This window comes from Perca flavescens, chromosome 8 (assembly GCF_004354835.1).
Source record: "Perca flavescens isolate YP-PL-M2 chromosome 8, PFLA_1.0, whole genome shotgun sequence".
In the NCBI taxonomy this organism is placed as follows: domain Eukaryota; kingdom Metazoa; phylum Chordata; class Actinopteri; order Perciformes; family Percidae; genus Perca; species Perca flavescens.
In genome coordinates, this window is record NC_041338.1 from 38,090,308 (window position 1) to 38,102,807 (window position 12,500).

A 12,500-nucleotide genomic window follows, 5' to 3' on the forward strand; every position below is an offset into this window, starting at 1 on the left:
GGTTGAGAGTTATAGGTTGCCAGGTTGAGGGTTATAGGTTGCCAGGTTGAGGGTTATAGGTTTCCAGGTTGGGGGTTACAGGTCGCCAGGTTGAGGGTTATAGGTTGCCAGGTTGAGGTGACAAACAGGTTAAACATTGTATATGGTGGATTGTGTGAATAGGATGCATTTCATACAAGATCTGTCAACATTAGACAAACATATTGGTCTGATTATTTATGAAGGAGTTTGGACCATGCTGCAAATTACAGGAGTTCCCGGGAAAAATAACAAACCGGGAGAGGTCCGGGAGATAGAAAAACGTGATTGTTGGCAGGTATGGTGTAGTCTAATGTATTGTAGTGGGTGTACTGTACTTATATATACTAGAATCTGCCTTTGAGGGAGGGGGGGGCATATAATGTGGGGGTCTGGGTGTCCTCCCCCAGGGAAGTTTTGACCGTCCACAACTTCATTTTCTGACTTTTGATACACTTTTATGCACCAATTTACGGTGGCAATACTTTTATTTAGCCTATGTCAAGAAGAAAAACACAGATGACAATTCAAGATATATCAAAAATATAATGGAAAGTATGTTGTTGCGTGTCATTGGGTGTTTTTAAGAGGGTATATGGATCTCCTGGAGCTTTCTTAGTGGCTATACTACACCACTGCCTCTTTCTGCTAATTTCTTTGCCGCTGGAGAAGAACTGCATCTGATGTGAAGGCTTCCATGTGTCGGCCATTGTTAGCCTCTTGAGTTATTAGCATGCCGGCGCCTCCCGCTGTCACTTTTGTTAGCCGCGGCTAGCTCGACAGTTACACAGTTAATTAGCCCCCACCAGAATGCTAATGGGAGCTGGTGTTCTCGGCCGGATGTCGAGAGAGAAAACAAACAAATCAAAGATTTCATTAGTTGGATGTGACAGCAAACTGTTTCCGTCTGTTTTTATAACTCTGAATGTTTACTCCCTGCATCTCTCTCTCTCTCTCTCTCACACACACACACACACACACACACACACACACACACAGACACACACACACACACACACACACACACACACACACACACACACACACACACACACACACACACACACACACACAGCAGCAGCATTCATAATGAATGAATGAAGAATGATGTAATGGCTCGGAGCAGAGAGAGATGATAATGAGGATAGTTTTTAATAAGGGTGTCCCCTACTGAGAATTTACATAATCCAATCAGATGTCGACTGATCGTGGAATCGGCTGTGATAACGTTGTGATAAGGTTGTGATAAGGTTGTGATAAGGTTGTGATCAGCTCCTTTTGTATGAAAACATGCACCTGATCAGGACCCAGACATACGAAGAGAAGAGAATATTGTTATATTATAAGTGCTGCAGGGGTAGAGAAGATTAATTGAAAGAGTTTTTTCACCGCTGGTGACGACAAATGGAGCGCACAGCGCTAAAGTCTGCTTCCCTGCAGCACGCGCTCTCCACTTCTCTTGTCAAAATGTTCTTCTGCCACTCTGCCTTGCTGCATATCCAGTAGCCCATGTCGGCGGCTTGCTGGTCTGATGTGCAGGATTTGGATCATTGGGCGGTTGGATTGTGCTGTGGCCTCTGTATCATCTTTTACTTATTTTTATCAACGTGCACCCAGCACGATGTAGCAGGGCGTAATAGGGCGTGATTTTTTGTCACTTCGTTTTTTGACACTTTCGTAGAATATGAGAAAATTTTTGGTGCTTTTTGTAGCTTTTTTCAACATTTTTGGCAGGTTTTTGTGGATGCTTTTGACACTTTTTTTTAAAGGTGCCCTGCCCCGAGTATTTCCTGACTTTGTAGTGATGTCTGAAGGTCTACCATGGACTCTGTAACCTTGGTTACCTTGTTTCAAGCCATTCTAGTGTGGTATAGAAAGTGTTTTATATCTAATTGTTCTCCAAACTGTCTTCGTCATTTCGGCCAATCAGGCGCGGACTCTATGTGGCGGTTAACTGGCGGCGGGAACACGATTAATATCAGACTAATGCTGGCGGAGAGGAACAGCGTAACGCTGTGTTGAGCCTTGGTCGGGGCCACAGAACATCTTTAATATACGAGATACCAGCCAACAGATTATATGCAAATACACACAAACACATTAATATTCCTGTTATTTGGGATGTTTTCCTCCTGCAGCGCTCGGCGTGGAAGTTACACTCTGTGTGTGTGTCTGTCTGTGTGTGTGTATGTGTGTGAGTGTGTGTGTGTGTGTGTGTGTGTGTGTGTGTGTGTGTCTGTGTGTTTGTTTCAGGGTGGAGGAGAGACCTCCACCCTGTGGAGGTTTGTTATCAAGGCATCAGGAGATTTCACACTCTCAGATTAACAACATGTAGAAAGAAAGGGGGATTTAATTATCTCATTTATCTCAGGGACTCCTCATGTGTTGGTTAAAAACACACAAACACGTGCAGACACGCACACATACACAAACACACAGACACACAGGTGTATGGATGGAGGAGGTCAGAGAGGTACTGAGGGGCCAGGGCATGGAGGGGTTTGTAGGTGAGGAGGAGGATTTTATATGTGATGCAGGACTTAATTGGGATCCAGTGAAGGTGGATGAGGGTTGGGGTGATGTACTTCCAGGTTCTTGGTGTGGGTGAGGACCCTGGCGGCAGAGTTTTGGACATACTAGAGCCTCTCTTGGGTTTTGCTGGGGACCCCAGACAGGACTCCATTGCAGTAGTCCAGACGGAAAGTTATGAAAGCACACTTAGTGTGTTTATACAGCGCTGGAAGAAGTATTTACATCCTTACTGCAGTAAAAGTACTATTGGGAAAGGGTGTTCGTGTCCTGGAAGAAGTTAAGGAGAAAACACAAGACTTTCACCCAGGAAACAGGTGTTCATGTCCTGAAGAAGTTAAGGAGAAAACACAAGACTTTCACCCAGGAAACAGGTGTTCATGTCCTGAAGAAGTTAAGGAGAAAACACAAGACTTTCACCCAGGAAACAGGTGTTCGTTGGAAGTGTTTTAATCCCAACTATCTGTTTTCTAATCTTAAAAAGTTGTTTTGGTGTTTAAACTTGACTGTAACTATAACCAAAGCTCGAGAAGAAGAATTAGTTTAAACTTTTGACCTTTTTCTCAAAATTTGTGTCTGAGAAACAGCTGACACACGACACACACACATACACACACAACACACATTCTGAGTCACGATAGCATAAATATCCTGTAATCATTTCCTTTCTCTACGTTGGACACAGTGTGTGACGTGCGTGAGAAGCCGTTCCTCCGTTAATCAGAGGCCCAGATTGATTTTCCAGCCTGATAATGAAGATAAAAAAAACAATCGGTAAGAAGATTAGAGCGTCTGAGCTGAGGATCCTCTGGAGGAAGATGCTCCGGCCTGATATGACGAGCCTCTGGCTGCAGACATCAAATACTCGCCCAGATATAAAATCATATTTCAATAAAGCTCAGTTGAGTCCGAGGCCCAGACTCATGTCACCAATCCGTATGCTATTATTGTCGTGTTATCAAGACACATACTCGCTTTTTAGCGTGTTTATCAACGCCGTTTGGCCTCCATTGACTTACATTACCTTGCGATTGCGTGTGAATTGACGTCGTAGCGAGTAGTATGAAAGGGTGGAAATCTGTGTAGGTAGGTTGGTCGGGGGAGAGGATGGGTCAAACATAGGACTTTCACCCAGGAGCTCTCCCCTTTCATGTCTATATCTGTCCTGTGGAATTAAAGGCCTAAAGTGCCCAAAAAATGACCCCATAATGCTCAAGCCACCTGTGAAATCACTTTGTATAAGGTTTGAGGAAGTGAAAGACACTGAGTTGGTAATATAACGATAATGATAGTTCTGGCTTGCAGCGGTTTGTGAATGTAGTTTCTGTGAAAACAGAAGTTCACACACAGTGTCATGAACAGGTGGTCTTTACTCAAAGTAGGCCTGTCACCATAACTCATTTTGCTGGGCAATAAATTGTCTGAGACCATTTTCATCTAATATAATGATAATGGCATAATAATGCAGGTACACCTTTTCAAAGATCAATACACTTTTTATTTCTAAAGAATATTTAACACTGGAACTGGAAGACATTTTAAATATCCACAATAAATGAACAAAACAGCCAAAAACAGTAAATAAAAAGGACTCTCAGTCTCTGTTAACAAAAAATGCACTGGAATAAAATCCAAACACAATCAAAAACTATTTAAAAAAATTGATTTTTTTCTGGCTGCGATAATTTCCATTTTAAAATGATCAAGCTCATTTCTATTTATCATGCGATTAATTGATTTATTGCATATTGCAACAGGCCTAAATCAAAGCCACTCTAACAACAAAGTCTCTACATGTTTAATTATTTAACATTTTCCTTTTGTTTTATTTATTCTTTTAACTGTTCAATTATATTTTCTGGACACCTTATTTTCCTAAAAACTATTTCAAAGCCTTTACACTGCAGAAATTAAAACTGAATTGTATTCTGTCGTGGAAACACTTTGAGTCCTTTATTTGTATTTTTATTCTAAATACAAATACAGATTGGACAGATAGTCTAGCTATTCATTCTATACCCAAATTCCCAGAGCAATACAAAGGCCCTGACCCAGTGGTACCTCCAGTAGGCTATATGTCTGTCACACAGAGAGCAAGACTGTGGTGTGTTTGTGGTTCAGGGAAATCACAGCAGAGTGAGACATCCTGTGGTCTGTCGCTCTGGCTGAGCTGATTTCCTCCACGTAGATGATTACAACACTGTCAGTGCTGATTGTGCAATACTCCATGAACTAGATCTGAAGTCTATTTCCAAACTTTGTCTGGTTTATTGACGGATCATAAACAATGAAAACAATCAAACACAGTTAATGTAGCCTAGTTGACGTGATACTTCCCAAAACAGTTTCTATTATTATCATTAGGGCCCGAGCGCCGACAGAGGCGAAGGCCCTATTGGAACTGAAGGAATTATTATTCTTCCTTCGTCCGGCAAATGAATTGGCTTTTTGAGGGGCTTAACATACTCAAAAGCTCACCAAAATTGGCGGTTGCATCAGGTCTGGTGAAAATTTACGTATTTTAAGGGTTTTGGGAAGCGCACAAAAATGGCTCGCTAGCGCCACCTACAAAGTTAAAAAAATGTAGCCCCAGCAGTGCGTTTAACGTAGACTCACGAAACTTGGTACACATATGTAAGATGTCAAGATGTACAAAACAGCTCATCGGAGCCATACTCTAAACCCAACAGGAAGTCGGCCATTATGATTTCAAAGTTCGAAATTAGTGCAATTTTGGCCATTTCCACATGTCGTACTTTAACGAACTCCTCCTAGAGATTTCATCCAATCAACTTCAAATTTGGTCTGTGCCATCTTAAGATGTTAAAGATGAAAAGTTGTTTAAAGAAAAACTTTTCGTCATATAACTCGAGTTTACGTTGTCCAACTGGCTCGAAACTTTTCAGGATTCATAAGACTCCAACCCTGAGAACATTTACAGGACAAAATTGACTCAAAGTCATAGCGCCCCCTAGTTGCAACAGGAAGTAGGCCTAAAAGTCAAGGTGCTATACTTTAACGACCTCCTCCTAGAGATTTCATCTGATGGACTTCAAACTTGGTCTGTACCATCCCAACACCTTAATATTACGCACAAACTAATTTGTGTAGCAAAGTATGAAAACACCAACTTTGCCATATCTCGACCAAAATAAATGCTATCAACGCAAAACTTAAGATTCTTGTTTGCCATGACCCTCTGGATGTGCCGCACACATTTTACCAGAAGTGGCCACTAGGGGGCGCTACAAGTACATAAAGTTTATAGCTCATGAACGGCGGAACCGATTTGTACAAAATTTGATGGGTACCATCTAGGGCCACTCCTGAGGCCAACCCTACAGTGGAATACTGATTGATCAAAGTGGGCGTGGCCTATGGGTTCAACATTTGTATTCACCACTTACACTAATGTGAAGCACTTTAAATTTACAGGGAAGATTAGTATAATCAGAATCAGAATCAGTTTAATTGACCAAGTATACCAACATACACAAGGAAGTTCTGTCTATATCTCTATAGATTCAACAAATAGACATTTTCACCATCTTAGTTTAGCTTGTAAGAATGCTAACATTTGCTAATTAGCACTTAGACTTGCATTGACAGCTCTATCTCCACAGCGCTGCGGAATAAGGTCTGGCTCCTCCACACAAACATTCTCATCAATTAGACACACGGACACAAATACGCATTTGCGGATATGAATCACTCCGCATTCATTTCTGCATTGTGTTTTACAAGTTGCAAATACTTATGAGACTCTTTTAGCACCATACAACTTGTTGCACCCCGCAAAAAACTCCACATACAATATTAAATGAAGAATGAAAGTGTTAGAAGTATAAAGTAGGCTACCATTAAATGGAAATAATCAAGTAAAGTACAAATAGGCTACTGTTCTTAAGTACAGCAGCCTACTTGAGTAAAAATAAAGGAAATGGGCAGGTACAATAGCCTGGTTAAACCCTGACGGACCAGTCTACAGGTACAAGGCTGTAATTGAGATTGTGATTTTTGGTGTCAATCACGAGTGGGAGAACAGAGTCTGGGAGAGAGAGACAAAATCAGTGTGGGTTTCTGTGAGCAGAAATGAAACTTAAAGTGTCTGCTGATGCCTGAACCAAGCAGGAAATGAAAGTATAGACGAGGTGCAGCCTGTTGGTTCAGAGGGACAACAGAACAACAGACTGTTCACTGCAGTGCCGCAGGCCAGCTGGGTGAGGATGAAGATGAAGAGCAAGCTGCTTTATGCTCCCATGGCGATGGTAGTGATGTCAGCATTGGTCGGACTCACATCTCCAACAACAACTAGGCGTGCTGCTGCCAGGCCAACATGGACCACCACAACAGGTAAGCCTACGCACACACAACAACCAAGATTCTCAATTTCTTACAGGAAATGACTTTCTGGTTATGTGTAAACAAAAACAAATCACACGTTATCAATTTAGTCAATTAATAGCCAAGAGAAAGCTGATAAGGAAAAGGGAGTGCCTGTGTGTGTGTGTGTGTGTGTGTGTGTGTGTGTGTGTGAGTAGAAACTTCCTTTTTTGTTTTGTCTTGTCGAAGATGTGTCTCCGTTCATAGTTCATACTAACTCTTAGCAGGTTTTGAGTATGTCCGTTAAATAACTTTATTATCTAGTGTGTTCGACCAGGAAAAATAATGCAGGCTTAAAAACAGATTTTTGAGTGTGCAACTGTTGGAGACATTTTTGTCCATTCCATCTATCCATCGTCATCCATTTATCCGGGGTTGGGTCACGGGGGCAACAGCTCCAGCAGTGGACCCCAAACTTCCCTTTCCAGAGCCACATTAAAAGGATGCATGAGTAAAAAGATTTTATATCATGTTGACAACTTGTCTGTGTCGTTGTTTCCTCTTTCTTTGTCTAGGAGCTTCTGGACTAAATTTAAATGGGAAGATGTTCACTTTGTCTCGTAATATAGCAGGAATATCCTTCTATTCACCCTATTTTTCTCCTACCACGCCACCCTACCCAAGCCGTAGATACACAACCCGTCCCTACTACACCACCACCCGTTCCTACACCCCCTGGACCACCACCCCACGTCCCCGAACCACCACCCCCCGTGCCCAAACCACCACCCCCCAAACCACCACCCCCCGAACCACCACCCCACGTCCCCGAACCACCACCCCCCGAACCACCACCCCACGTCCCTGGACCACCACCCCCCGTCCTTGGATCACCACCCCCCGTCCCTGGACCACCCCCTATCCCTGGACCACCACCCCCTATCCCTGGACCACAGCACCTCCTACTAGAAGTGAGTACATTCACAAACTACATAACCAAACAAAAACACAGTGTCAGTAATCGGGATATGAAACCCAAAATGTTGCTTTATGTACAGTGTCTTCCTGTTAACAGGTGACTATATTAAATTAAAAACTGTTTTGATTCTTGTGTGGGAAAGAGGCTGAACAGGAACAGAAACCAGCACATTGTTCATTATTACATTACATTAATTATTACAAAATGAAGGCGAGTCGACCGTTCTCTGGGATATGTTTTAAAATCAGTTTTAGCCCAAACCGCTAATTAGCTTATAAAGCTAGTCGTCGGGGCAGAGGGTAAAGTAAAAAGAAATCTCTATTTCTCCACCACTAACAAGGCTCAAAATAGCACCACACTTCTACGGTAGCATAATGAGAGTCCCTACCATAGACAGTGTATATATAATGGACCACCAGACCCCGTGTCTCTGGTCTGAGACCAGTGGAGGATATCAGAAGTCTCTTTCCCGGTGCTGGCTGAGTGTTACTGAGCAGCCTCCAACTGAGCTTGAAGACGTAGATGTGACGTGAGCAACGTGTCTGAAAGTGTGAAGTCTTCTGGTAGCTGTGAGAGAGAAATCTCAATCATTCCCAATCTCACAGAGACGGAGAGTGGAGGTATATGTAAGGAGATAACATAGACACAGGCTAATTACTGATCACTAACATGCTAGTTAACATTAGTAATTACTGATCACTAACATGCTAGTTAACATTAGTAATTACTGATCACTAACATGCTAGTTAACATTAGTAATTACTGATCACTAACATGCTAGTTAACAATAGTAATTAAACTTAAACAGCTAATGGAAATCCAAACTGCCTGCGAGCTTCTCCTTTAATATAGAGAGCCGAAGTCCCGCCCTTATACTTCCGGGTGCATGGGACCTTAATTCGGAAAAAATATGAACGAGAGTCAATGGAGAGATAATAATTATCTTTTGATCTCGTTTGAATTGAGCCATGGATTACACATATGATGTTCGTCAATTTAAAACATTATTTTTCAACTGAAAGAAAGTCTCAGTTTATTCGTCGTTCGACTGGTCATAACTGACTGATGTAACTTTTCCCCATGTGTCATCTTACCACAGCATGGTGTTTCTGGAAAATTCCACCACAAAAGTCACCAGTTTATTAACCTTGGCTCTCTGCTGTTGGGCTAGAAAGGTATAGCGTACAGTTAGCAGGCGTTAGCTCCCGTGGTTGTAGCAGGTGCCTACAATCTCTTACAAAGTATGTTCATAATACAACTGACATAAGCTACACTTTTTGTATCAAAACATTTTGTATCAACTTCAATGAAAAATATTTATATTGAACATATCTGCTAAATATTGCTCATGTATTTATTTGGTATTTTAGGCTGTTTTTTTAATTCATGCACCACTACAACCAAACAACCGTTCATGTGTTTAGATTTTTATTTAACTTTGTCAACTAAATTTGTCAATCAACACCTTCCATGTGACTCCTGCAGGTGTGTCCGTGTGTCTGCGTTACCTGCCTGATTACCGAGCAGACATCTACACAATCTTCACACTCAGTCCATCCAGCGGAAGCCCTCTGTATATGGGAGTCAGTCCTTCAGGGTCGTACAGACTATCCTTTTACGGTTATTCCAACCTGTACTTCCAACCTTACAAAAGGTTCTCGTCAAACATCGCAATGGAAATCTGGACCAGAGTCTGCCTCACTGTGGACACCGTGAAGAATGTGGCCCAGGTGTTTAGCGACTGGAGCATGAGCATCAGGAAGATGCTGCCTACTAAGGTAAGAACAAAGTATTGATCAAAGTAGCCAAGCCTATAGACTATCTGTCCAATCTGAGTTTTCTGTTGCACGACGACAACTTTTCCACATGTTCCACCAAAACAAGCTCCTTCCCGAGGCTATTTTGCAGCAGCACCTGGGCTCCGCGCAGCGTTTAGCGGCACCCATGATGAACGTGATTGGTTTAAAGGTCCTATGACATGCTGCTTTTTGGGACCTTTAAAGAAATGCCAATAAACCAGAGCATGTTTCCTTCCCATCCTGGAATTCTGTGTGGACTGGCCAGACTGGAAGAGCGAGACTAGAAACCAGACAAATTCCTCGTTCAGTCTGAAAAAATGCAGCCCTCTCGTTCAGCTTATTGATTTTATCATCGTAAAACACACTTCATTCAAACTCGACAGCGTTCTCGCTCAATACTGGACCAGTTTCAAAGATTTTGGTTGCCATTAGTCACTCAGACACCAATGCACTGGAAAATAGGTTAAAAAATTTACAAATCTTATCCTTTAAGGTCTCAGTAAAATATTATAATATTAATCACAATAATAATATTGGACAAACTCTTGGCATTTTTCCCTACATATCCTGTCATGTCTGAATTATACTGAAAATAACAGTCACAGAAACGTATACAGATAGATGAAGCCTGCAATGTTTCGTATTCCATGTCTGAAAAGGCTTTAACACTTTGATCATAGGACTACAATCAATGAACAAGTTATTGGATCATCTTTAATCTTCATCATTGTCCCTGATATAATGTAATTGGTGTGTGTGTGTGTGTCTGTGTGTGGGTGTGTCTGTGTGTGTGTGTCTGTGTGTGTGTCTGTGTGTGTGTGTAGTATGTCTGGTCAGGTGAGCCTGTGATTGATTTTTCAGGTTTTGATGGTCAGGTGACAGATGTCCAGATATGGGATTATCCTCTCCACTACAGAGAAGTCTTCAATTACATGACCAGCGGTAGCTACGGGTATGTGTGTGTATCAAAATATAATTGTATTATTATGGTTTTCATAAACATGGACTGGTTTTAAATCCACCATTTCAAAATACAATTGTATGGCTGGGTTGGATCAGTGGGTAGAGCAGGCGCACATATATAGAGATTTATGCCTCGACGCAGAAGGTCCAGGGTTTGAATCCCACCTATGACGATTTCCTGCATGTCTTCCCCCTCTCTCTTTTTCACCTGTCCTGTCCATTAAAGGTGGAAAAGCCCAAAAAATAATCTTTGAAAATACAATTGTGATTTTAGGTCGTACTCTGGCTCCGCCCTCTCCTGGTCCTACATCAGCTACTCTCCCAGAGGAGACGTCCTGTTGGAGGACGCCTATGAACGGCGGTGGCAGGACCGCCAGCCAATCAACCGCAGAAAGGAGAGGAAAGGGTGTCGGCCAAAGGGAGAGAAGAAGACCAGAGAGTTTTTCCATTTTAACAAGGGAAAGAAAGAACAGCCTTAGTGAAACGCACAACGCCAGGCGACAAAAGCTGTAGCCTCTGTTTTTCACTTATTAATAATAATAATAATAATAATAATAATAATAAAGAATTGATCAATCAAGCAACAATTAATGATAAATGACATTTAAACTACTACTGATTACTGATTTGACGAAAGCGTGATTATGTATATTATGACGGAGCATTAGGGCCACATCAAAGGAAAAACAAAATTAAGATTTTTATTTTGCATTTTGAGAATAAAGTCGAAATGTCAAGAATAAAGTTGATATTTCAAGAACCAAGTCAGACATTTGAGAATAAATCAAACTACTAGCTTTACCTATAATAGTCTTCTACAAAATGCATTGTGAAGGCCTATGTGAACTGGTGAAATTATACTTAAGAATCACTTTTAATAACAAGGAAATTATTTCTCATTTAGCGTATAAACACAGAATGGTGAGAAGTATTAGGACTTTGAAGAGATTGTGCCGAAAATTGTGTCTGTTCAGAATGAGAAACCACACAAACTTGGAAAAAAAGGGTATCGATGGTTACACCTACGCACAATACAGAGAGGATATGTTGTAGCCTATCACAATACAGAGAGGATATGTTGTAGCCTATCACAATACAGAGAGGATATGTTGTAGCCTATCTCAATACAGAGAGAATATGTTATATCACAAGACACAATAAGACAATTGATCAAATTGTTTGATCCTAAAAGAGTGGAGCTCAGGTGGATCTAACCCAGAGCCTATCTATGATGCTGCCTACATGGCAGCTGGCATGGCGGACAGTCACTCTAATGTGGTTAAGTGATAAAGGAGTTGAATTTATTCTCGTCATTTCAACTTTAATCTCGACATAATTAATAATAATTTATACTTTATTGATTTAATTATTACACACATTATACACAGACCTGAATCACACACACATGCTTAGTCCCTATACATGCACTAATGCAGAGATGTCAGAGTGAGGGAGCTGCCCATGGAAAGGCGCCCAGAGCAGTTGGGGGTTTGATGCCTTGCCCAAGAGCACCTTGGCAGTGCCCAGGAGGTGAACTGGCACCTCTCCAGCTACCAGTCCACCACCATTTGTTGAACCCAACTCCCTACTGACTGAGCTCCTGCCACCCCATTATTCTCACAATGGTAGTTCAACTTTATTCTCACCATTTTGACTTAATTCTTGAAATGCAAAATAAATTAAATAATTCTTGCTCCTTAATTTTTTTCCCCTTGATGTGGCCCTAATGCTCCATCTTACAAACTTAACAAAATATAACCAGACAGGATAATTCTTTCACATTTTTACTTACATGTTCGACTTGATATCTTCTCTATCTTCTCTTTGTACATGTATTCACTTCCTTAATTTTTTACGTTATTATAAAACAATAAAGAGATGGCTGAGAC

General features: G+C 41.4%; 1 protein-coding gene across 1 annotated transcript in view; it reads left to right on the forward strand.

Moving 5' to 3' along the window:
• Positions 1-12,018, forward strand: part of LOC114560134 (uncharacterized) — a 15,460-nt gene extending 3,442 nt beyond the window's left edge. The window contains exons 2-6 of the mRNA XM_028585284.1: positions 6,679-6,900; positions 7,446-7,841; positions 9,335-9,627; positions 10,473-10,600; positions 10,886-12,018. Coding sequence (XP_028441085.1) covers positions 6,679-6,900; positions 7,446-7,841; positions 9,335-9,627; positions 10,473-10,600; positions 10,886-11,090 — 1,244 coding nt within the window. The 3' untranslated portion in view covers positions 11,091-12,018. The remainder of the gene's footprint in view (positions 1-6,678; positions 6,901-7,445; positions 7,842-9,334; positions 9,628-10,472; positions 10,601-10,885) is intronic.
• Positions 12,019-12,500: the final 482 nt, after the last annotated feature.